Here is a 22,640-nt window from a genome sequence, read left to right on the forward strand (position 1 = left end):
TTTCGACATGTGAAAAAAAGTAAAAATAGCAGACTGTAAAATACTGTACTCTCATTTTTGTATTCTAAAATTTTAGGCACATAACTGCATTTCTGTAAACACACAGAAAAGTCTTAGAAAAGTCAAGAAAAGGTTAATAATGGTTATCTTGCCTTCTAATGGTGGTGGGGTAGAGTACCATGGTTAAGACTGAGAAAGTTTTCTAAAAGGTTGTCAAAGATAATTTTAGAAGAAAACAGTGGGAATTCAGATAATTATCGGTTTCTACAGGGGAAGTGCAAAAAGAATACAGATAGACATTGGGAAAACAAACGGACAAACAGTTTTAAAACTCTGAAATATTCTTTAGTATCAGTCTTTTATGAGTTGAGACATTTTAGGCTTTTGCTCAGTTATAAGTACAGGAAATAATTTACTTCAAATTAACAATTAAGTTTTTATTTTATAACGTAAACATTTCCAGAAGGGTTTGATTTTCTAAAATTTAAGTCATTCAGTAATTACTTACTTGCTGTTTGCTCCTACTCCAGCCACAAACCGTTTCTGAGGATACTTGTCTTTAAGTTGTTTTAAAGTCATTCTGTTCTGGGCTACAACCCAGACGTCACCACCTTTTCCACCTTCTCCACCTAAACGAGGATAACCCATTCCACCGCATCCTCCCCTGGTGAAGAGTCTTAGGTTATCGATGAAATTTCCATACTTAAAAAAAAAGAGAAAGAATATTTGTATACCAAAAGTGTATCACCTTGGAACCCTTTTCTAGTTCTTTCTTCCACTAAAACCTCTTTTAAAAAAATCGTTAATAGCTTTTTACATGCCAATTCTATAACATTTTCTTAGCTCACCTCCACATCTCCGATCTGACCCCCTTTCTCATTTGATTCTCTCTTTTAAGTCCCTTTTAGTTTTTTCAGTTATCAATTATTGTCCCACCTACCCTGAGGGTTTCTGACTTGGCCCTGTTTTCATTCTAGACTTTCTCCCCTGGGTAATTTCTGCTTGTACCAATAACCATCACCTAGGTGAGATATTTTCTATGTCCAATCTGTCAGACATTTCCACCAGGATGAAAGCTTTTAATAGTACAAAGCAAATGTGAGCAGAATGTGTATTTAATTTATATTTGAAATCCCCCAATATGAAACTTGTTCCTACGTATCAGTTGAATAATAGCCACCTCAAAAATAAATGTTAACATAACAAAACCAAACTCTTCCCCAGGTAAAATCTGTTCCTCCAATGTTCTCTAAAGTAACGGAACCATGGTTTACATATTCATTGAGACTACACAAATGGAAGTCTTTCAGACTACACCTGTTTCTTGTCCCAAAGCCCTACTAACTCTCTTCTCTCCAGTACCACTGCCCTAGTACCTGCACCACGTGAGCTCCTTTCAGTGTTTAGGCATTTTTTCCTTATTGCATTCTCCAACTTGTTGCCTGAACTATTTTTCTGAAATTGATCTGATCTCTAATCATGTTTCTCCTTTACTCAAAAACCATGCATTAAAAATATGCTTATGAGCCGGGCGCGGTGGCTCACGCCTGTAATCCCAGCACTTTGGGAGGCCGAGGCGGGCGGATCACGAGTTCAGGAGATCGAGACCATCCTGGCTAACACGGAGAAACCCCGTCTCTACTAAAAATACAAAAAAACTAGCCAGGCGTGGTGGCGGGCACCTGTAGTCCCAGCTACTCGGGAGGCTGAGGCAGGAGAATGGCATGAACCTGGGAAGCAGAGCTTGCAGTGAGCCGAGATCAAGCCACTGCACTCTAGCCTGGGTGACAGAGCGAGATTCCGTCTCAAAAAAAAAAAAAAAAATGCTTATGAAATAAAGTAAAAAATTCTTAGTACTACCGTTGACCCTTGAACAACACTGGTTTGAACTGTGTGTGTCCACTTATATACAGATATTTTTCAATAAATATATTAGAAAATTTTTTTGAGCTTTGCAACAGTTTGAAAAAACTTACAAGGCACATAGATTGGAAATATTGAAAAAAAATTAAGAAAAGTTGTGCTATGAGTGCACAAAATATATAGATATTAACCTATTTTGTCATTTACTTCCATAAAATATACACATATCTATCTTAATTTTTTAAAAACTACAGATGGGGTCTTGCTATGTTGCCCAGGCTGGTCTCAAACTCCTGGCCACAAACAATCCTCTTGCCTTGGCCTCCCAAAGTGTTGGAATTACAGGCATGAGCTACTGCACCTGGCCACACATCTATTATAAAAACTTAAAATTTATCAAAACTTACACACACACTTACAGATCTTACATGGCAGCATTTGCAGTCAAGAGAAATGTAAGCAAATGTAAAAATGAAGTATTAAATCATAACTGCATAAAATTAACTGTAGTACATCCTGGAATACTGTAATAATTTCGTAGTTACCTCCTGTAGCTATCCCGTGAGCTCAAGTGCCCCAAGTTGCCACTTAAAAGGCCATGTGATGCTAATCATCTCCCCATGAGCAGTTCATCTTGCCAGTACATTTTGTAAGTCAGTAAAAAGTAATCTCTCACAGTTCTCTTGCATTTTTCATCATGTTTAGCGCTATACTGTAAACCTGAACACCACCATGGAACCCATACAAAGTGCCACTACTGATGCTGGCGGTGCTCCCAAGAAGTAAAGTCATGACATTACAATAAAAAGATGAATTGCTTGACAAGTACCACAGACTAAAATCTATAGCTGCAATGGCCTGCTATTTCAAGATAAATGAATCCAGAATAAGAATCAATGTAAAAAAAGAAAAAAATTCATGAAGCCACTGCAGCAGCTATGCCAAAAGGTGTGAAAACCTTGCACTTTTTCTGAATTAACTTTTTATCTTGTATTAAAAATGCAACTTTTTATGTAGATGCAGGATTGCTATTTTAAAAACATAGACTACTACAATTCAAGAAAAAGTAAAGTTACTATATGACAACTTAAAAGCAAAAGGAATGTGAAGGATCTAAAGCTAAAGAATTAATTGCCAGCAAAGGATAATTTGGTAATTTTAGAAAGAGGTTTGACTGTGGAAGACAGTGTGGGGATTCCTCAAGAATCTAGAACTAGAAATACCATTTGACCCAGCCATCCCATTACTGGATATATACCCAAAGGATTATAAACCATGCCACTATAAACACACAAGCACACGTATGTTTATTGTGGCACTATTCACAACAGCAAAGACGGAACCAACCAAAATGTCCATCAATGATAGACTGGATTAAGAAAATGTGGCACATATACACCATGGAATACCATGCAGCCATAAAAAAGGATGAGTTCATGTCCTTTGCAGGGACATAGATGCAGCTGGAAACCATCATTCTGACCAAACTATCACAAGGACAGAAAACCAAACACCGCATGTTCTCACTCATAGGTGGGAACTGAACAATGAGAACACTTGGGACATGGGGGGAACATCACACACCGGGACCTGTCATGGGGTTGGGGGCTGGGGGACAGATAGCATTAGGAGAAATACCCAATGTAAATGACAAGTTAATGGGTGCAGCAAACCAACATGGCACATGTATACCTATGTAACAAACCTGCACGTTGTGTACATGTACCCTAGAACTTAAAGTATAATTTAAAAAAAAAGAAGAAGAAGAAATAGCTTTGGCTTTGGCTTTAGAAATATCAAGATAACAGGCGAAGCAGGTTCTGCCAACTAAGAGGCAGCAGATGAGTTCCCAGATGCCATTAAGAAAATCACTGAGAAGAAAGAATATCTCCCCAATCAGGTTGCTAATACTGATCAAAGTACCCTATTCTGGAAAACATGCTACAAAAGACATTAGTAAGGAAGAGAAGTGAGCACCAGGATTTAAGCCTGGAAGGGATAGGCTAACCCTACTGTATTGTGCAAATGCAGTTGTGTTTGTAATCAGGACTGTCCTTATCTATAAAGCTGCTAACCCCTCAATCTTGAAAGGGAAAGATAAACATCAGCTGCCAGTCTTTGTTGGATAAGAAGGCCTAGAGAACAAAAATCTTTTCTCTGGATTGGTTCCATGGATGCTTTCTCCCTGAAGTCAGGAAGTACCTTCCCAATACAAGACTGACTTATAAAGTTCCTCTGCTATTGGACAGGGCCCCACCTCCCCGCTACCCAGAACCCCAGGAGTTCAACACCAAAGGCACTGAAGTGGTGTCCTTGCCCCCAAACACAATGTCTCTAAATCAGCCTCTAGATCACGGGGTTGCAAGGACCTTTAAGGCTTATTAAACATGATTTTCTATGAAAAGGATTGTCAACTATGGAAAAGAACACCAACAGAGAAAACTTCAGGAAAATCTCAAGTATTGCATCATTGAAGATGCCATTGTTATTGAAAAAGCCATGAAAGCCATAAGCCCAAAACAGTAAATTCGTGCTGGAGAAAACTTTGTCCAGGTGTTGTGTTGTGTTATAACTTCACAGGATTTACAAAAGAGCCAATCAAGGAAATCATGAAAGAGACTGTGAATATGCCAAAAACGGCAGGAAAGTGGGTAAAGGACTTCAAGATATGGATCTTGAAGAAACTCAAGAGCTAACAGACACCAAACCAGAGGAATTAACAGAAGACAGCTTGATGAGTGCTTCAGATCCAGTGCCAGATAACAAGGAAGAAAACACAGAATAAACTACCAGAAAAACTAACATTAGATAATCTAGCAGAAGAGCTCCTATTATTCAGGACTGCTTTCGACTTCTTTTACGACATGGATCCTTCTGTGAACAGGCACTGAAACCAAAGCAAATGGTGGGAGAGGTATTGGTACCCTATAGAAACATTTTTTTGGGGGAAAGAGAAAAGCAAAAGCATGACAGAAATTATCATGTACTTCCATAAAGTTACACATAGTGTGTCTGCCTCTCTTGCCTCCCCTTCCACCTCCTCCACCCCCACCCCTTCTGCCTCTGCCACCCAAGAGAGCAAGACCAACTCCTCCTTTTCCTCCTCAGTCTATTCAACATGAAGACTATAAGGATGAAGACCTTTACAATTCACTTCCATTTAATGAACAGTAAATAGATTTTCCCTTCCTTCTGACTTCCTTAGTAACAGTTTTTCTCTAGCTTAATTTATTTTAAGAATACAGTATACACTATATATATATTTTACATGTGTCAACTGACTGCTTATGTTATCAGTGAGGCTTCCAGCCAACAGATTATTAGTAGTTGTTTTGGGGGGAAGTTGAAAGTTATAGGAAGATTTTCAACTGTGGCGGGGGCACCTCTAACCCCCATGTTCTTCAAGGGTCAACTGTATATCCAAAGCTACTAAAATACCCTTCTGGTATCTTTTTGTTTGTTTGTTTTTGAAACAGGGTCTGGTTCTGTTGCCTGGGCTCAAGTGCTGTGGCACTATCATAGCTCACTGCAGCCTCAAACTCCTGGGCTCAAGCAATTCTCCCACTTCAGCCTCCCGAATGGCTGGGACTACAGGCACCACACCACCCTGACTGTTTTAAAGATGGGGTCTTGCTATGTTGCCCAGACTGGTCTTGAACTCCCAGCCTTAAGGGATCCTCCCACCTCAGCCTCCCAAGTAGCAAGAACAATAGGCTCACCTACCATGCCTAGTTCCTTCCTGTATCCTTTTCATTTGCCCCTTCCTCTTTTCCTCTTTGCTCTGTACTACATGAAATACCGCCATTTCTACATGCCATTCTGCTCTTGCTTTTCCTCTACTTAGAACGTCATTCATTTTTCCTATCATAAATCCACCTAAATGTCATATTTTCTAACGTCTTTCTAAATTCCTCTAATCAATTCTCTGACTTTGCTGGCTCTCCCAGCAATTTGATTGTATCTCTATTATTACACCTTTATAAATCTTACGCTACATTTAGTGTTTACCTGTTTCCTTCACTAAATCAAGAACTTCTTGTAGGTAAAGGACTTACGTATCAACCTCTTAGGCTATTAAAATAACTTATGGAGTAATTTCTTAAATTCATAATCCACATCTCTAGTCATTTAGGATAGCTATTATAAAAAACAAATGCGATTTTTTTTTTCAAAAAAGTTGAAATATTGACTATTCTGATATACTCGAGGAGAGTTTCTACAGTTTCCATTAAATACGTAACACTTTTTTCCTGCTCTAGTAATCAGATTCAGGGGCTTAGGAGCCTCATTTAAAAGGAGTATTTTACTCTGGTCGTTAGAAATAAAGTAATGGCCAAACATGACGCAGGCAACGTTTCAAAAAACATTACTAATAGGATAAGATTTAAAAAATAAAAATTCAAAGCAGTTGTAAATTTTTACGGAAACGATTCTTAAGACCGACACCACACAAAAATCGACCTAAAATGTTCTGCAAGAAGGCACATCAATTACACGCTTTCGTGTCTTCATAAAAATCCATTAGAAAAACCTTAAACAGTGCACTCAAGGAGAAATATATAAAAACAGGCTGAGGACATTACTTAAAGGAAGAAAAAACCACCACAACATTTGGGCCACAGCAGGCAGGTATCCCAGTTCCTCATGCCACGTGCACACGATGTCTCTAAAGAACTTCAGACCCTGCCCCTGCCCCCAAACAACCGTCCAAACCACGCCAGGTACACACACCATTGTCACTGCTTACTGACAAAGCGCGACTACAGGAGGGGCGGAGAAGTCTATGGGAAAACCAAGCAAGCAAGGGGCCGCCAAGAAGAAAGTAGTGGAGAGACAGGGGAGCAAGCGAGAACCAGAGCCGTCAGCGCTGAGGGGACCCGCACGGACCTTTCTGAACAACACGCAACTGCGATGCACCATGGCTGCAACAGGCCAGAAAACCTTGCGGAAGCGGCACAAACCGCAATACAGCGCGGACTTTTTACGTCATCCCTGGCCGCCGACGCGATTTCTCCTCCGCCCACACCTGCGGACTGGCGCATGCGTTGTGTGTTGCTCTCGGGCGCCACCAGCCCCATTCCCTATGCGTTGCACCCCACGGGTGGGGAGAGAAGGCGTTTTATCTATTAAAACACAGAGATAATGTCGAGAAGCCGTGGGACAAAGGACAGTAGGGCGCAGGTTGCGTGTCTCAGGAATTAACATTTTGAATGGAATGGAACTGAAGACTCAGCAACCTTGGAACAGCTTTTATGCTAATTGAGGAAACTAAGAATCTTCACGCTCAGCGTGAAAAAACCTCCAACGGACCGTAAAACCAAACGCGTAAAAGACACAAAAACTCAACGGGGAAAAAAGAACCCCCAAAAGCCGTTAATTCAGTGGCGCGCTGAGTAGTCTCCAGCCAAAGCTTCCAGGAGACCATGAATTTAAAACTTGCGGCCGCACAAAATTTTATTGAAAATAATGTCAGGATCAGAGATCTGTAAGAGGACTCTCCTGTGCAGTAAGAGAAAGAAGCTTGTTTTCAACTGGCAGAAAGTAGCTTCTTGGAGTCGGGAAGACGGGTTTTTATCCGTCAATTGAAGCGTGCCTTTGTGAGAATTAAGACACGATGTGAAAAATCCCTCTCTGTCTTGATTACTTTTCAGGACCAGAAGACAGTAGCTCTTCCCAGCACCTCATGCAGCGAAAAAAATGTATGCAGCTGAAGTAAACGGCCCTGCACAGCGCTCCCAGCCGTATAACTCTTAACAACCCAAACTAATAAATCCTAGAATCCTTTCATACTTAGATGCAATATGGCTCTGTGTCCCCACCCAAATCTCATCTTCATTTGTAATCCCCACTGTGGAGGTAGGGAAGTGATTGGATCATGTGGGGCTGTTTCTCCCTGGCCGCTCTCCTGATAGTGAGGGAGTTCCCACAAGAGCTGATGGTTTTCTAAGTGTTTGGAAGTTCCTCCTTCGTTCTTCTCTCTCCTGCTGCCATGTGAAGAAGGTGCTTGTTTCCGCTTCCCCTTTTGCCATGATTATAAGTTTTCTAAGGCCTCCCCAGCCATGTAGAACTGTGAGTCAAGCCTCTGTCCTTTATAAATTACCCAGTCTGCGCAGTTCTTTATAGCACTGTGAAAACTGACTAATACCTCAATGTGACAGTGTCTTCCACCTCTCACTTAGGACAGTGATTATTTGGAAAGACATGATGTGAAAACCCCCTGTCTTGATTACTTTGCTGCTACTGGACCTTCTGCTTACAACCACCAAGCAGAAAAGCTGTAGTTGTCATTTAACCTGCAGTAGTTGTATTTTCCCTCTGTGGATTACTTTAATGTTGAATATTAACACCAGCAACAGATGTTGATTACCATCAGTGTTCCTACCTCTCATTAATATGAACATTAGGTTGTTGCTGTGTAGATGTTTTTAAGTTAATGTTAATAACATTTGCTACCATTAAGATTACTATCTTACTAGGTTTTCCTATTGTGTCAGAATAGTATTGAGCCCAATGTACTTATTTTCCAATGCCTATTTCTTGTTAGTGAACACAATCTGAAATTCTTTTCTTTCACATAACATATACATGGGGAAATGATCACAGCAACTAAAAAAAAGAAAGATGGGAGATTGATATAGAAATATCTCAAAATGATGAGGATCATTGTGTACTGTAAACAAAGAAGAAAGCATAATATTTACCTCTGACAAAATGTGGTCAGAGCCTGAAGTATTTATTGTAACTCTCGTTACCAGATAGTAAAATAAACATTGTGTAACTGAAAACTGTCCCCTTCAAAATGTGCAGCTAAAATGAACATGAGGCAAAATGTTTAGGACACTATTCAGACCTAAGGCAGAAGTCATTGTTGGAAAATACTACTACTTCTGCCATGAAGAGGAAGGAATGCCTCCCTAGGGTTGCTCAGTTTGATGTATGGGCAAACCATTAAAGTCAGTGGCACTAAAGAGTCTTGAATAAAGTCCCAAATAAGCCATCGACATGACTCACAATTTGGTTTTAAAAATATTTTAACACAGGCCAGGCGCAGTGGCTCACGCCTGTAATCCCAGCACTTTGGGAGGCCGAGGCGGGCGGATCACGAGGTCAGGAGATGGAGACCATCCTGGCTAACACGGTGAAACCTCGTCTCTACTAAAAATACAAAAAATTAGCCGGGCGTGGTAGCGGGCACCTGTAGTCCCAGCTACTCAGGAGGCTGAGGCAGGAGAATGGCGTGAACCTGGGAGGCGGAGGTTGCAGTGAGCCGAGATAGTGCCACTACACTCCAGCCTGGGCGACAGAGAGAGACTCTGTCTCAAAAAAAAAAAAATATATATATATATGTATCTATAGATAGATAGATACATATATACACAAAATAATGAGGGTTACGAAAAAAATTTAATATAGAGTTGTTCTAATTACAATTTTAAATAATTTTATTTTGAAGTACTTTTTAATTTACAGAAGTTACAAAAATAGCCAGAATAGATCCCATGTAATCTTTATCCAGTTTGCCCGAATGTTAACATCTTTTATAACCATTGTTCAAAACTAAAAAAATTAATATTGCTAGAATATTATTAACTAAACTACAGACTATTTGCTTTCACAGGTTTTTCAGCTACGACTTTACTCCAGGGTCTAATGCTAACACCACGTTGCATTTAATCTAACATTTAATGTAGATACACTTAAGCATAAAATAGACAAATATGTAATTAACAAATCTAATATTTTGTGATGTTATATTGCTTAATTTTGTCAGCAGACTAAAATGAAAAGTGTCTAACTTCATTCTGGGCTTTGCAGATTATTTCAATTGATCTTGTGTCATCATCTCAACTGCTTTTAATTAGATTTCTACCTTTTGTCTATCATACTTTTGGTTCTGCTTGTTCAAGAGTCCCTAACAAGTTCCATCTGGCTCAGGCCTTGTACTCAGTAGATACTCTAGGAATATTAATTTATTCAAACGAAAGACAAGAACTACATTGCTAACTCCTATAGCATACGAATCACCTGAAGTGGTGCACTGAGTTATTCTTACTCATTAGCCTTATAATCCTTCAGATGTAACAAATCAAATATTCTTTTAGTTTCATGCCATCAAAATATTACAAGTCTGAGAACCATTATATCTCCCAAATGATGAAGTTAAATGGATCAAACAAATGAGGTTTACATACCAGGTAAGACCTCTTTAAGTAAAAATGAAGTATTGTCAAAGAGAGGGCCTCAGGCCATGTAATTATTGTCTTCAAACAAGGCCTATGTGAGGGGAAAAAAGTGGATTTATCTTATTGCCTTTCTTCCTAGGAACTTACACTTCAACTATTCATTCATTTATTCATGCATTAATATAATAATTTCTGTGTTCTGAATTTGTCCCACATACTCAGCTATGTGCTGGAACACTGTCATGGGTACTGAAATAACTAAGCAAGAATAAGCAGAGTAGCTGTGTCAGTGACAGAAAGAAGCAAATTTTAATCTTTCTGATACCTGTATTCATAATGAGTGGAGGAAATTTATTCCTATGGAACATGATTTTGCTTCGCTGTTAAGGCACTTTGCTTTTAATTTGAAGGATATAACGTAAAGGTTACTTTTTAAGAAGCATTTCTAGAAATCTTGAGAATTATTAGAATCATTTTTTTAAGACCCCCATTTAAGACCACCTGTACTAGAGGAATAAAACTATTTTAAGGGTCTTCTACTATCCTATTAGTCATTGGTTAGTCTCATTTTTTATACTTTATTTCAATCATTGATAGATGTAAGAATGGCAGTGGAATTATCAGAAGAGACTTTCATGATAATGCTTCCTGTTTGTTCAAACAAGAGGACTTATGAGCAGAAAAGTTGGTAATGTATTCAGGATTCTCACTTACCGAACTCATTTTCTTTGCTTCTTGTTACTGAGATTTCATAAAGCAATAACCACTGACAGTAAATTAGAATTCTTAGATAATATGAATAAGAAATAAAAAGAAGAGGCCAGGCATAGTGACTCACAGCTGTAATCCCAACACTTTGGGAGGCCAAGGCAGGTTGGTCTCTTGAGTCCAGGAGTTTGAGACCAGCCTGGCGACATGGCACAACCCTGTCTCTACAAAAAACACAACAAATTAGCTGGGCATGATGGCACACACTTGTAGTCTAAGCTGCCTGTGAGGCTGTGGTGGGAAAATCACCTGAGCCCAGAAGGTTGAGGCTGCAGTAAGCCATGATGATGCCAATGCACTCCAGTCTGAGTGAGACTGTCTTTAAATAAATAAATAAATAAAATAATGAAATCAGTGCTTATATTAGTGTGTTCATGTGTTAAGTATTTATTACTACCACATCATAAATTAATAAGAGTATTCCCCTTCAAAGGAGATATTGTAAGAATATGTTAGTCATTGTCCTATGCATGTATTATAGACTATCACTCTATACATGGTAAGCTGCAGCATTGGGCAGAATAGTAACTGAGCACAATTGTTCCCATTGTATATTCTACCTACAACACATAACAGAGAGTATACTCTGAGAAGGTATAGAACATGTACTTATTGGAAGACATGGTTGTATAAGTAAAAATGAAGTTTAATGAGAACTCATTTTATGTGAGTTACATAGAACATAAAAATATAGATTTTTAAAACATTTTTAAAGCATCGTAAGCACTTAAAAGAGTCATAATTTTTTAAAATTAGGTCTGTAATAATTATATTTGGCCTTTAACTTTATTTTTTTCATTCAATCTAGTTCTTGCAATAGCACCGAATTCCTCATTTGGTTACTGTGGAGCTTCCAGAAATTTTGGTATTCATTTCTTATATCTATTTCCGTATTTCCCATTTATTCATCAACCCACTAGTACTTTGTTTCTGTTCTTATTTCAGTAAAATTATACTTACTGGGCCGTTTCCTCAGGCCATATCTTATTTGACTGGGAAATGTCTACTAGTGAGGCAATTGGAGTTATGAGGGTATGCCCTAAATGCTAACAAAGGAGAAAAAAATGAACATATCAAAAGATAGTATAATCCCTGTAACTTTTGATTTTATGTAAATTTTAAATCTAATTCTTGGTAAGAAAAAAAATATACCAAAACCTCAGTATGTAACAAATGTTGGGGAAAAAAAGCCACCAAGCATATATTCCTATACATATGCTTATACCTAAGCATCACCTGCTGATCACCACCGAGGTCTAAGAAAAATGTTAATAAGGTTTCTGATGAACAAAGGAGAGGCTAAGTCCTTATTTAGAGAGAGTAAAGAACAAGTTGTTTTCTCTAGGGAGCCTGATAGGATGGAGTTGGTAGAAGGTTTATGTGAGGGTGATTTTTACATTACTTTTACATTGAAGAAGCCCTAAGCATAAATCCTAATAAAACTTTTTTTTTTTTTTTTGTTCTCTCATTATGTCTTAAATCTTTTCAGTGGTGGAAGCTTTTACCCATCATTAAATTTGAGTTCCAAGATTTTCTGCTCACATGTAGATAATGAGCAGTCCTAAAGACCTTTTAAGGCCCAAAACACTTCCTAGATTCAGAAATTAGAGTGTTGGTTTCTGTATAATATTTGAAATTCTCAATTTAAAGTTATGTCTTTTCTTTTCTTCAGCTAGTGCTGATTTTAGATGCCAGCTTACCATAGCTTCAGGGCACTTTAGATTTGGAGCATTGGAGGGAAGAAGAGAAAGGTAATATGGAAATGCTTACTTTAACTTGTCTTTGGTGGGCCAGATTTGAGTTCCTGGAACTGGCAGATATTTAGGGTAACTCTCTCATAGTGCTTTTGTGGGCACTTGAGTCCCATCATTGAAGTCTCTCACCTCTGGTTCCCTAGTGGACGGGTCTCTATTTGAGTGGTGGCTTTAGAATCTCTCCGCCCTTACTACCTCCAGCAATCCGGCATACACCTAGATTTCATCCCTGTGAATGGGGACCCCCTTGATTTCTTTCAGTAGCACTATTGGACTGAATCCAAGGTGAACTCACCCTTATATGCAATCCACCTCCAAGTGGTGGGAAACACTCATGTAGATTTTACTTGGGCAAATTTAGGAGTGCGGGCCAATCACAAAGGAAACTCTCCTCCTTTACCACCAAAGTGGTTGGTGGGCCAATTTCTCCATCTCTTGATTTCCCTGGACATGAATCAGAATGCAGTTATTATGCCTTACCACTTCAGGAATAACATAACAAGCAGTATCAGTAGACTTGGTGGAGGCCCCAGCCCATCCAAATGAGCATGAAGAAAGAGATCAGGCACCCTCTATTCCATTCTCATTGGGAGTGGAAAACCTAAGAGGTCTAAGAATTTTGTGATTATTTCCTTTAAAAATTTGAGTTTGGGTCTGGCACCTTACTTCGTATAAAGCATCTGCTTCATCTCGATCTGTTAGCTAGAACTTGTAATTCAGTATCCTGAGATATTTCCTTTTAGGGGAAATATGAAATTACAGGCTGAAATTGAATGTGACACATTATTTTCTATTCTTTCTTGCTTCTCAGCATGATCTGAAACTCTTGTCATTTCTCTTTTTAGCTAATAGTATAGGTGAGCTGGAGAAGATGTTAGTATGAATTCTTTTTCTCTTTAAAACCTTTCTATTATAATAACTGATATTTATTCCTACCTCTTCTATACTTTTTTCTTCCAAAATGTAAAGGAAATAATAATCCTTCAAGTAAATGTCTGAGGACTGATCTTGGACTATGAGAACTGCTCTCATGTGCCATTAATTTCAAATTTGAACTTCTCTTTACATACTGTGTAAATCCTCTCCCTGACAAGACTGATTACATCTTTATTAAGGAGTTCATCTCTCATTTGAAAATGTTTTTCATTTTAGAAAAAAATATTACTGTTGTCAATCTTGCCATGTAAGATTTGACAGAAAATTCTTTCATAGATGAAATGTAGTTTTATCTTTTAACAAAGAAAAAATGTGTCTTATTAGCTGATGAACACTCTTTTTTGTTATTTTTTAAAATCTTATGTTCTTTATTTACTTGTCACTGACTTGAAGCTCAACTCTTTTGTTAAAAGAAAGTGACATTAAGACAATGTATGGAAATTAACTTACAGTTCACACAGGAGAAAAACCAATAATTACATCAATTTTATATTCCTTCCTTCGAAGATATTAAAGTGTTGCAACAAGAAAGCAAACAAAGATTACATAGAGAATATTACTATGAAGCTAAATATAAAAGGCTATAGCAGAATTAGGACATAAAATTGAGTAATCTTGCCCATTTTATTTACAAAGTCACATAGGAATTACCATTGAGTCAAAGCTATCCAGCCCAGCATTTTATTAAAAAGAGTAGCCCCCCCCAAAAAATGAAAATTGCCATGCTAGTGCTAGTCATAATGTCTGAGAATTTCAGGTGGAGTTGTTAAGTGGTCAGAACCAGAAAATTGAGTTTATTGAATTATTTTGTAATTCAGTAGGTCTTAAATACCTGAATTTACATTCTGTAGGTCTTAAATACCTGAAACCTCACTTCGTATCTTTTTAAATAGGTCTATGGTGGCGTCAGGGTTAATCACTCTCTTTTTTATCATGGTATGTTTGCTAAAGATCAGGACTGTGGACCAGGCGCGGTGGCTTAGGGCTGTAATCCCAGCACTTTCGGAGGCCGAGGCGGGTGGATCATGAGGTCAGGAGATCGAGACCATTCGGGCTAACACGGTGAAACCCCGTCTGTGCTAAAAATACAAAAAACTAGCCGGGCGTGGTGGCAGGCGTCTGTAGTCCCAGCTACTGGGGAGGCTAAGGCAGGAGAACGGCGTGAACCCGGGAGGCGGAGCTTGCAGTGAGCCGAGATCGCGTCACTGGACTCCAGCCGAGGAGACAGAGAAACTCCGTCTCAAAAAAAAAAAAGATCAGGACTGTGGCAATTTTGTACTGTTCCAATTCAGCTGCAGCTGTGCTCCACAGAATTTCCTTCCTGTATTAGTCCATTCTCACATTGCTATAAGGAACTACCTGAGGCTGGGTAAGTTATGAACAAAAGAGATTTAATTGACTCATAGTTCCATAGGCTGTGTAGAAAGCATGGCTGCGGAGATCTCAGGAAACTTAATCATGGTGGAAGGTAAAGGGAAGCAGGCAAATCTTCACATGGTGGAGCAGGAGAGAGATCCAGCAAAGGAGGAAATGCTACACACCTTAAACAACCATATCTCATAAGAACTCACTCACTATTCCAAGAACCGTAAGGGGCCGGGCGCGCGCGGTGGCTCACGCCTGTAATCCCAGCACTTTGGGAGGCCGAGGCGGGCAGATCACGAGGTCAGGAGATCGAGACCATCCCGGCTAACACGGTGAAACCCCCGTCTCTACTGAAAGTCAAAAAAAAAAAAAAAAAAAAATTAGCCGGGCGTGGTGGCGGGCGCCTGTAGTCCCAACTACTCCAGAGGCTGAGGCAGGAAAATGGCGTGAACCCGGAAAGTGGAGCTTGCAGTGAGCCGAGATCGCGTCACTGCACTCCAGCCTGGGCGACAGAGCGAGACTCCATCTCAAAAACAAAACAAAACAAGAACAGTAAGGAAGAAGTCTGCTCCCATGATCCAGTCATCTCCCATGAAGCCCCTCCTTCAACATAGAGGATTATAATTCAACATGAGATTTACTTGGGGACACAGAGCCAAACCATATTATTCCACCCCTAGCCCCTTTCAAATCTCATTCTGCCCCCGGCCCCTCCCACATCTTACGTCCTTCTGACATTTTGTAACACAATCTTGCTTTCCCAACAGTCCCCCAAAGTCTAACTCATTCTCTCATTAACTTAAAAGTCAAAGTCTAAAGTCTCATCTGAGACAAGGCAAGTCTCTTCCACCTATGAGCCTGTAAAATACAAAAGAAGTTAGTTACTTCCAAGATACAATGGGGGTTCACGACAAGCCTGAGCAACAAAGCAAGACCCTGTTTCTACAAAAAATTAAAAATAATGAGTCAGGTGTAGTGGTGCATGCCTGTAGTCCTAGCTACTTGAGAGTCTATGGCAGGAGGATTGCTTGAGCCCAGGAGTTTGAGGCTACAGTGAGCTCTGATTATGCCACTGCAGTCCCACCTGGCAACAGGATAAACCCTGTCTTAAAAACAATAAAAAGAAGCTCAGCAAACCCCAAGAAGTTGGATAAATATGAAGAAAACCACACTGTTGTAAAGAATTTGACCTCTGTCCCTGGTTCCTGGGAGATGACCTCTAAATCCTTGGAATTTTTTGGAGTGATAGAATTGTCTTTTATCCTTGATGGGCCCTTGGGATCACACTCGAGTTTATGCAAATGAGATGACTCAGGCTGGGGGCTGACCATATCAGAATGACAAACTATGTTATTACATGTGATATAAGCTGTACCTCTTGGTAGGATGGTAGGTGGTGGATGGTGGGTGGTGGGGCTGGGGAGGGCTGGGGATTCAGTTCAATCATGTGACCAATGATTCTGAAACTGACACAACAGACCCCTAGATGGTTTTTTTTGGATAAATATAGAAATTGACCCTTCTGGTCTTAAAGCTTGAAACTTACCTATCTTTTATCTGAGTTCCTCAGGAAAGGACCCCCAGGCCTCTCAAAAAGCATCGAAGATGCCAGGGACAGTAGCTCCCACATGTAACCCCAGCACTTTAGGAGGCCAAGGTAGGGCAGATTGCTTGAGCCCAGGAGTTTGAGACCAGCCTGGCCAATGTGGTGAAACCTCATCTCTACAAAAACTACAAAAATTAGCTGGGCATGGTGTCATGCACCTATAGTCCTAGCTACTCGGGAGGCTGAAGTGGGAGGATTGCTTGAGTCCAGGAGGGTGAAGCTGCAGTGAGTGGTGATTGTGCCACTGCACTCTAGCCTGGGCAACAGAGTGAGATCTTGTCTCAAAAAAAAATAAATAAATAAAGTATGAAAGAACTGAAACTCACCAGACAATGAGAGTTCAAGCCCCTCATTCATCACGATTGGTTTCTTACCCCACCTGAGTTCCTGCTTTTCCACACATAATTATGTTCCTTTCCTGCTAAATAAACCCCTAATTTTAGTTGGTGGGGGAGATGGATTTGAGACTGATCTCCTATCTCCTTGGCAGCAGCACCCCATTAAAGTCTTCTTCCTTGGCAATAATGATTGTCTCAGTGACTGGCTTTCTGTGCAACGAGCAGCAGGACCTAGACCAAACCCCTGATGTTTCAGTTACAATTCAATCAATCATGCCTGTATAACAAAACTCCAGGCTGGGTGTGGTGGCTCACACCTGTAACCCCAGCACTTTGGGAGGCCGAGGTGGGTGGATCACCTGAGGTCAGGAGTTCAAGACCAGCCTGGCCAACATGGTGAAACCCCATATCTACTAAAAATACAAAAATCAGCTGGGCATGGTGGTGCGTGCCTATAATCCCAGATACCTGGGAGGCTGAGGTAGGAGAATCACTGGAACCCAGGAGGCAGAGGCTGCAGTGAGCCAAGATCATGCCACTGCACTCCAGCCTGGGTAACAGAGTGAGACTGTGTGTCAAAAAAAAAAAAAAAAAAAAAAAAACTCCAGAAAAAATTGTGGGCACCAAGGCACAGGTGAGCTTCTGTGATTGGCAATTATATATTAATGACTTAGAAAAGTAATGTTCTTAGGACACAGAAGCTTTGTGTTTGGAACCTTCCAGACGGCACTCTGGGTCTCTTCATTTTCTGGTCCTGATCTATATCCTTTATAATAAAACTATAAGTATAATACTTTCCTGAGTACTGTGAGTGATTTCTAGCAGATTACAGAACCTGACGGGGCAATGAGAATGCCTGAATTTGTAGACAGTCGGTCAGAAGAACAAGGACCTAGGAACCCTGGGCTTGCAACTAGTTTCTGAAGGTGTTACTGGTGGAAGGTATCTGAGTTACCAGCGATGAATCTGTACAGGTCTGCAGCAACATCAGTTCTTGCCTCCTCAGAATAAAGAATTTGATGGAGGGGCATAAAGCAGAAAAAAAAAGAGACTGAGGCAAGTTTCAGAGCAGGAGTGGAAGTTTATTACGAAGGCATTAGAACAGGAAAGAAAGGAAAGTACACTTGGAAGAGATCCAATCAGGCAACTTGAAGAACAAGTGCAGTGTTTTACCTTGATCCTAGGACTTTATAGGTTGGCCCCTTTCCCACGATTCTTCCCTTAGAGTGGGCTGCCTGCATGTGCAGTGCACTCCTTACGCTTGGGAAGTGAGCATGTGTGGTGTGTTTAGTTGTACACATGCCGATCTGAGGCTTTTTTTCCTTTTCTGGTGGTGTGCCCTTGGAAGGTCATACTCTGCCATTTTGTCTCTTAATGTGCATGCCCAGGAAGTTCCTTCTCTCTGGCATCTATATTCAGTGAATACTTCAGTGCAGTAGCTGTGGATCATCAGGAAATGGCCTCTCCCTTGCACTGGCTACCAATTTGTCACTTTTAGAGAGTCAATGTGATAATTGCTGAACCGTCACCTGACATTCCTAGTGGCTGGGGGAGAGCCCTCACGTGCCCCACTCATGCCTAACTACCTGAAACAAAATAAGGGAGCTCTTATGGAAGACTGTACCGTTAACTTGTGAAATTTGACCTCACTCTAGGTAATGTCAGAACTGCATTGCACACACCTGGCACATTGTCAGCAAGTTGCAGAAAACTAAAGATATTTTGAAAGCTGTCAGAGAAAAATGACACATTACATATAAGGGAATTGTGATTTGAATGATTGATGTCTTCTCATCAGAAAAATAATGGAGACCAGAAAACAGTGGAACAACACCTTTAAAGAATAAAACAAAACTCAGAACTACATTAAATTCTATATCCAGTGAAAATAATCCTAAAAGAATGATGGTGAAGTAAAACAGATTTCCAGATAAAGAAAACTAAAAGTATATGTAGCCAGTGGACACGTACTATAAGAAATACCAAAGAAGTTCTTCAGGTTGAAGAGAAATACAATCAGATAGAAAATCAGGTCTTCGGGGCAAAAAATAAAGAGCACTGAAAATGATAACATTGCATCATAGCATTTATAATGTGTGTAAATGTAATGCATTTGACAACTATAGCAAAAAGGATGAAAAGGTGAGTAAATGAACTCATACCTTGCAAGATTTCTACATTTTAAATGAATTGATTCAATGTTAACTCTAAGTAGTCTGAAATATTAAGGATATATATTGCAATGCTTAGAACAACCACTAAAAAATTATGCAAAGAACGAAAACGAGGATCCTAGAATACACAATGTTTATATGCCTTTTGTGTTTGTCTTTATGTCCTAGGATAAATTTGTATTTCTTGTTCTTAAACGATAACAAAATATTTTCTACTAATCATCCCTTTTTGAAGAGGTAAGGACTAGTGATCTCTTTCTCATTTCCCTCCTGAACTATTTTTTTCCTGTCTCTGAGACAGTCTGTTGTTCATCTTAGTCTCCTGTGTTCCTGAAAAAAGAATGCCTTCTTTCTCTTCAATTAGTCAGCTGTCAACAAGTGCTTGTTTTCTCTGAAGGGTACTTACTTGTTTCAACTTCATTTCCTGCTTTCTTTCTCCCCAAGGTGATTGAATCACACTTTGATAAATACATTGTTATTAAAGTTTACTAGAGGCAATTGCAATTGTAGATGTTTCAAATTAATGTCTTTCATTATACTGAGTCAAAAAGTTAATGAATTGAAAAATTATTCTTTTTGTAGGTATTCAGCAGCATTACTCAGTCAACATGTCCCGACGGTGTGTGGAGTGACCTTCTAGATTTTGTGGGGAGTGATGATGGCAATATTTCCTGGAGAAGCATGCTCAATAAAGGAGAAATGGGATTAACACAACTGTGACAAAATCGCACTAAGTGATTGGAAAGTAGGAAGTGTGTGGGCAAATGAATAGGCTACTGGCCTGATTAAACCAGGAAATCTCAGGCAGCACTGGAGTTCTGAAAGAATTAAGGGGTGTGGCTGGTGGAAAGCTGACAAAACTCCCTCAGAGGGGGCAATAGCATGGATATGAAATAGAAATCAGCTAAAAATATTTATTGTGTCCATTGTACTATATACCAATCATTAAAAACATGTGAAATAGAGACATTATTTTTATAAGCTTGTAGGAGAACATTATATGCTCTCATGGAAGAAAGACAACATATTACAGTCATTCAAAAATGGATGTCAAGTAATATAGTGAATATAGATACCTGATTGCAGAGGTAAAGCTGAATTGTGTAGAAAGAGCTTTAGAGTTGGGTCAGGTGACAGAGATAAAGGGAGAGATGCTCTATGATATAACTCATAGATGAAGTCTGGGGATAATAGAAATATTCTAGGAACGGGATGATGGTGAATATATTGCTGCTTGTGAAGACGATTCTAATAAAAAATGCATGGCTTGGAAAAAACATACTTGCTTAGTTAGATGCCTTGTTTGGACTATGATGATAAATTAGGTGGATTCGTTAGGTAATACACTTGACTTTATAAATAACCAACTGTAAAATCTAAACATTTACGTAAATTTATCATGACTCTTTTAACATGTGTGCTTCTGAGTTTTCTGCTTCTCTTCCATTTTGCCAAATGAAAAATCTATCTCAAATCCAATTCTCCTACCGCTCTCTAAAGTGTTTGACCCTACAGCAGTCTTCTGGTTCTTCAACTATGTCCTCTCTTTGGTTTTATGACATTATATCACCCTGGAGCTTACATAGGCCGATTATTCTTTCCCTTCTTCCTTCATTGATTCCATTTGCAGTTTATGAGCCCCTAAATTTGGGCATGGGTCCTCATATTCATCTCAACTTTCTTTTATCAATGTATACTGTCATGGTGGCACTAATTCACTAATTTTCTTTTTTCTTTTCTTTTCTTTCTTTCTTTCTTTTTTTTTTTTTTTTGAGACAGGGTCACACTCTTGTTTCCCAGGCTGGAGTGCAGTGGCACGATCTCAGCTCACTGCAACCTCTGCCTCCTAGGTTCAAGCAATTCTCATGCCTCAGCCTCCTGAGTAGATGGGATTATGGGTGCACACCATCACACTCGGGTAATTTTTGTATTTTTAGTAGAGACGGGGTTTCACCATGTTGGCCAGGCTGGTCTCGAACTGCGGCACTAATTTTCTGTCAAAACAGAGACCTCTCAAACTAGTTATATTTCTAGATAAATTTTAGATATTCCAGAAGATCCACAATCAACTCTAATACAACGCATCCTAAATCAAATTCATTCTCCCCTAATCATCTTCCTTTCGATATTTCATATTTGTCAATGTCACTCCATAAGCAGGTATGCTGAAAGCATTTGTTCTTTTTTGTTTTAGCTCCATCTCATATCAATGCGATAAATCACCATGTTTTATCTTTCTTTCTTTTTTTTTTTTTTTTGAGACAGAGTCTCGCTCTGTCTCCATGCTGGAGTGCAGTGGCGCAATCTGGGCTCACTGCAACCTCCGCCTCCCGGTTCAAGCGATTCTCCTGCCTCAGCCTCCTGAGTAGCTGGGACTACAGGCGTGCACCACCACGCCCAGCTAATTTTTGTATTTTTAGTAGAGACGGGATTTCACCTTGTTGGCCAGGATGGTCTCGATCTCTTGACCTTGTGATCCACCCGCCTCGGGCTCCCAAAGTGCTGGGATTACAGGTGTGAGCCACCGCACCTGGCTTATGTTTTATCTATCTTTGAAATATGTCATTTCTGTCATTGTTCTAAATGTTTTATTATGCATTATTTGATAATAGAAAAATATGTATTCTAACAGATATATCCTATACATGTTACATATATTCTAAATAGTCTAACATATATAGTTAGAAACCATAGGCATAAGAAGACTAGTGAAATCACTGTCTGTAGAGGCTCTCTATAAATTCTTTCCAGATCTTGTTTCCTCGTACATTCAAACATAACCACTCTCCTGAATTTGTGCGAATTACTTCCTTACTATTAAAACTGCTTTATCAAATGTATGTATTTGTAAAGAAAGAATATATGGTTTAATTTTGCTTGTCTTTGAACTTTATAAAAATGATATATTCAGCAATTCATTTTTTAAAATCTGTAACTCATATAGCTGTAGTCTATTCCTTTTCACTGCCAAATAACATCTTGCAATGTTGGATATACCACAGTTAATTTATCTATTATGTTCGTGATCATTTTGATTTTTTCTATGTTTTTGCTTTTGTGAACAATGCTACCATGAATATTCCATTTTAGGGTATGTTACTTGTCACCTATTTGCAAGAATTTCTTCAAGATGTATTCCTGGGATTGAAAAACTTATTGCAAGTTACATACTTGTTCAGACTTAGAAGATGGTGCCAGTTTGTGTTCTAGACTGATTGTACCAATTTATGCTCCTCCTAGCACTATGCAAGAGTCCTACTGCCTCATGTGATGGCTAGTTACATGTATCAACTTGACTGGCCATGGGGTACCCAGATATTTGTTTAAATATTATTTCTGGGTGTGTCTGTGAGTGTGTTTCTGGATGATACTAGCATTTGAATTGGCGGGCTAAATGAAGCAGATTGCCCTTCCCATCAGCCAATTCATTGTATAGGCATCATCCAGTTCACTCAAGGCGTGAATAGAACAAAAAGGTGGAGGAAGGGAGAATTTACTGATTCTTCCTGACTGATTGAGCTGAGACATCAGTCTTCTTCTGCTCTCACACTAGAACTTACACCATTGGCTCTCCGGGTTCTCAAGCTTTTAGGCCTAGACTTGAACTTACACTGTCAGCTTTCCTCATTTTAAGGCCTTTGGACTCAGGCTGG

General features: G+C 39.4%; 1 protein-coding gene and 1 long non-coding RNA gene across 5 annotated transcripts in view; both read right to left on the minus strand.

The window, feature by feature from the left end:
- GTPBP10 (GTP binding protein 10) overlaps positions 1–8,465 on the minus strand; it is a 46,930-nt gene extending 38,465 nt beyond the window's left edge. For 2 of the 4 annotated variants that reach the window (XM_063726083.1, XM_054559522.1), the window contains exons 1-2: positions 6,751–6,857; positions 509–702 (exon numbers count right to left, since the gene is read on the minus strand). In XM_063726083.1, the coding sequence (XP_063582153.1) occupies positions 509–702; positions 6,751–6,783 (227 nt within the window). In that variant the 5' untranslated portion in view covers positions 6,784–6,857. Of the gene's footprint in view, positions 1–508; positions 703–6,594 lie in introns of all 4 variants that reach the window. The other 2 variants (XM_063726084.1, XM_002818264.6) reach the window with 2 other exon arrangements.
- An 822-nt stretch (positions 8,466–9,287) lies between these two features.
- Positions 9,288–16,908, minus strand: LOC103891172 (uncharacterized). The gene is made up of 5 exons (XR_655418.2): positions 16,802–16,908; positions 15,076–15,216; positions 12,864–13,012; positions 11,775–11,860; positions 9,288–11,133 (listed from the first exon to the last, which is right to left on the minus strand). It is a non-coding gene; the product is annotated as an uncharacterized LOC103891172 (long non-coding RNA).
- Positions 16,909–22,640: the final 5,732 nt, after the last annotated feature.

This window comes from Pongo abelii, chromosome 6 (genome assembly GCF_028885655.2).
Source record: "Pongo abelii isolate AG06213 chromosome 6, NHGRI_mPonAbe1-v2.0_pri, whole genome shotgun sequence".
Taxonomy (NCBI): Eukaryota; Metazoa; Chordata; class Mammalia; order Primates; family Hominidae; genus Pongo; species Pongo abelii.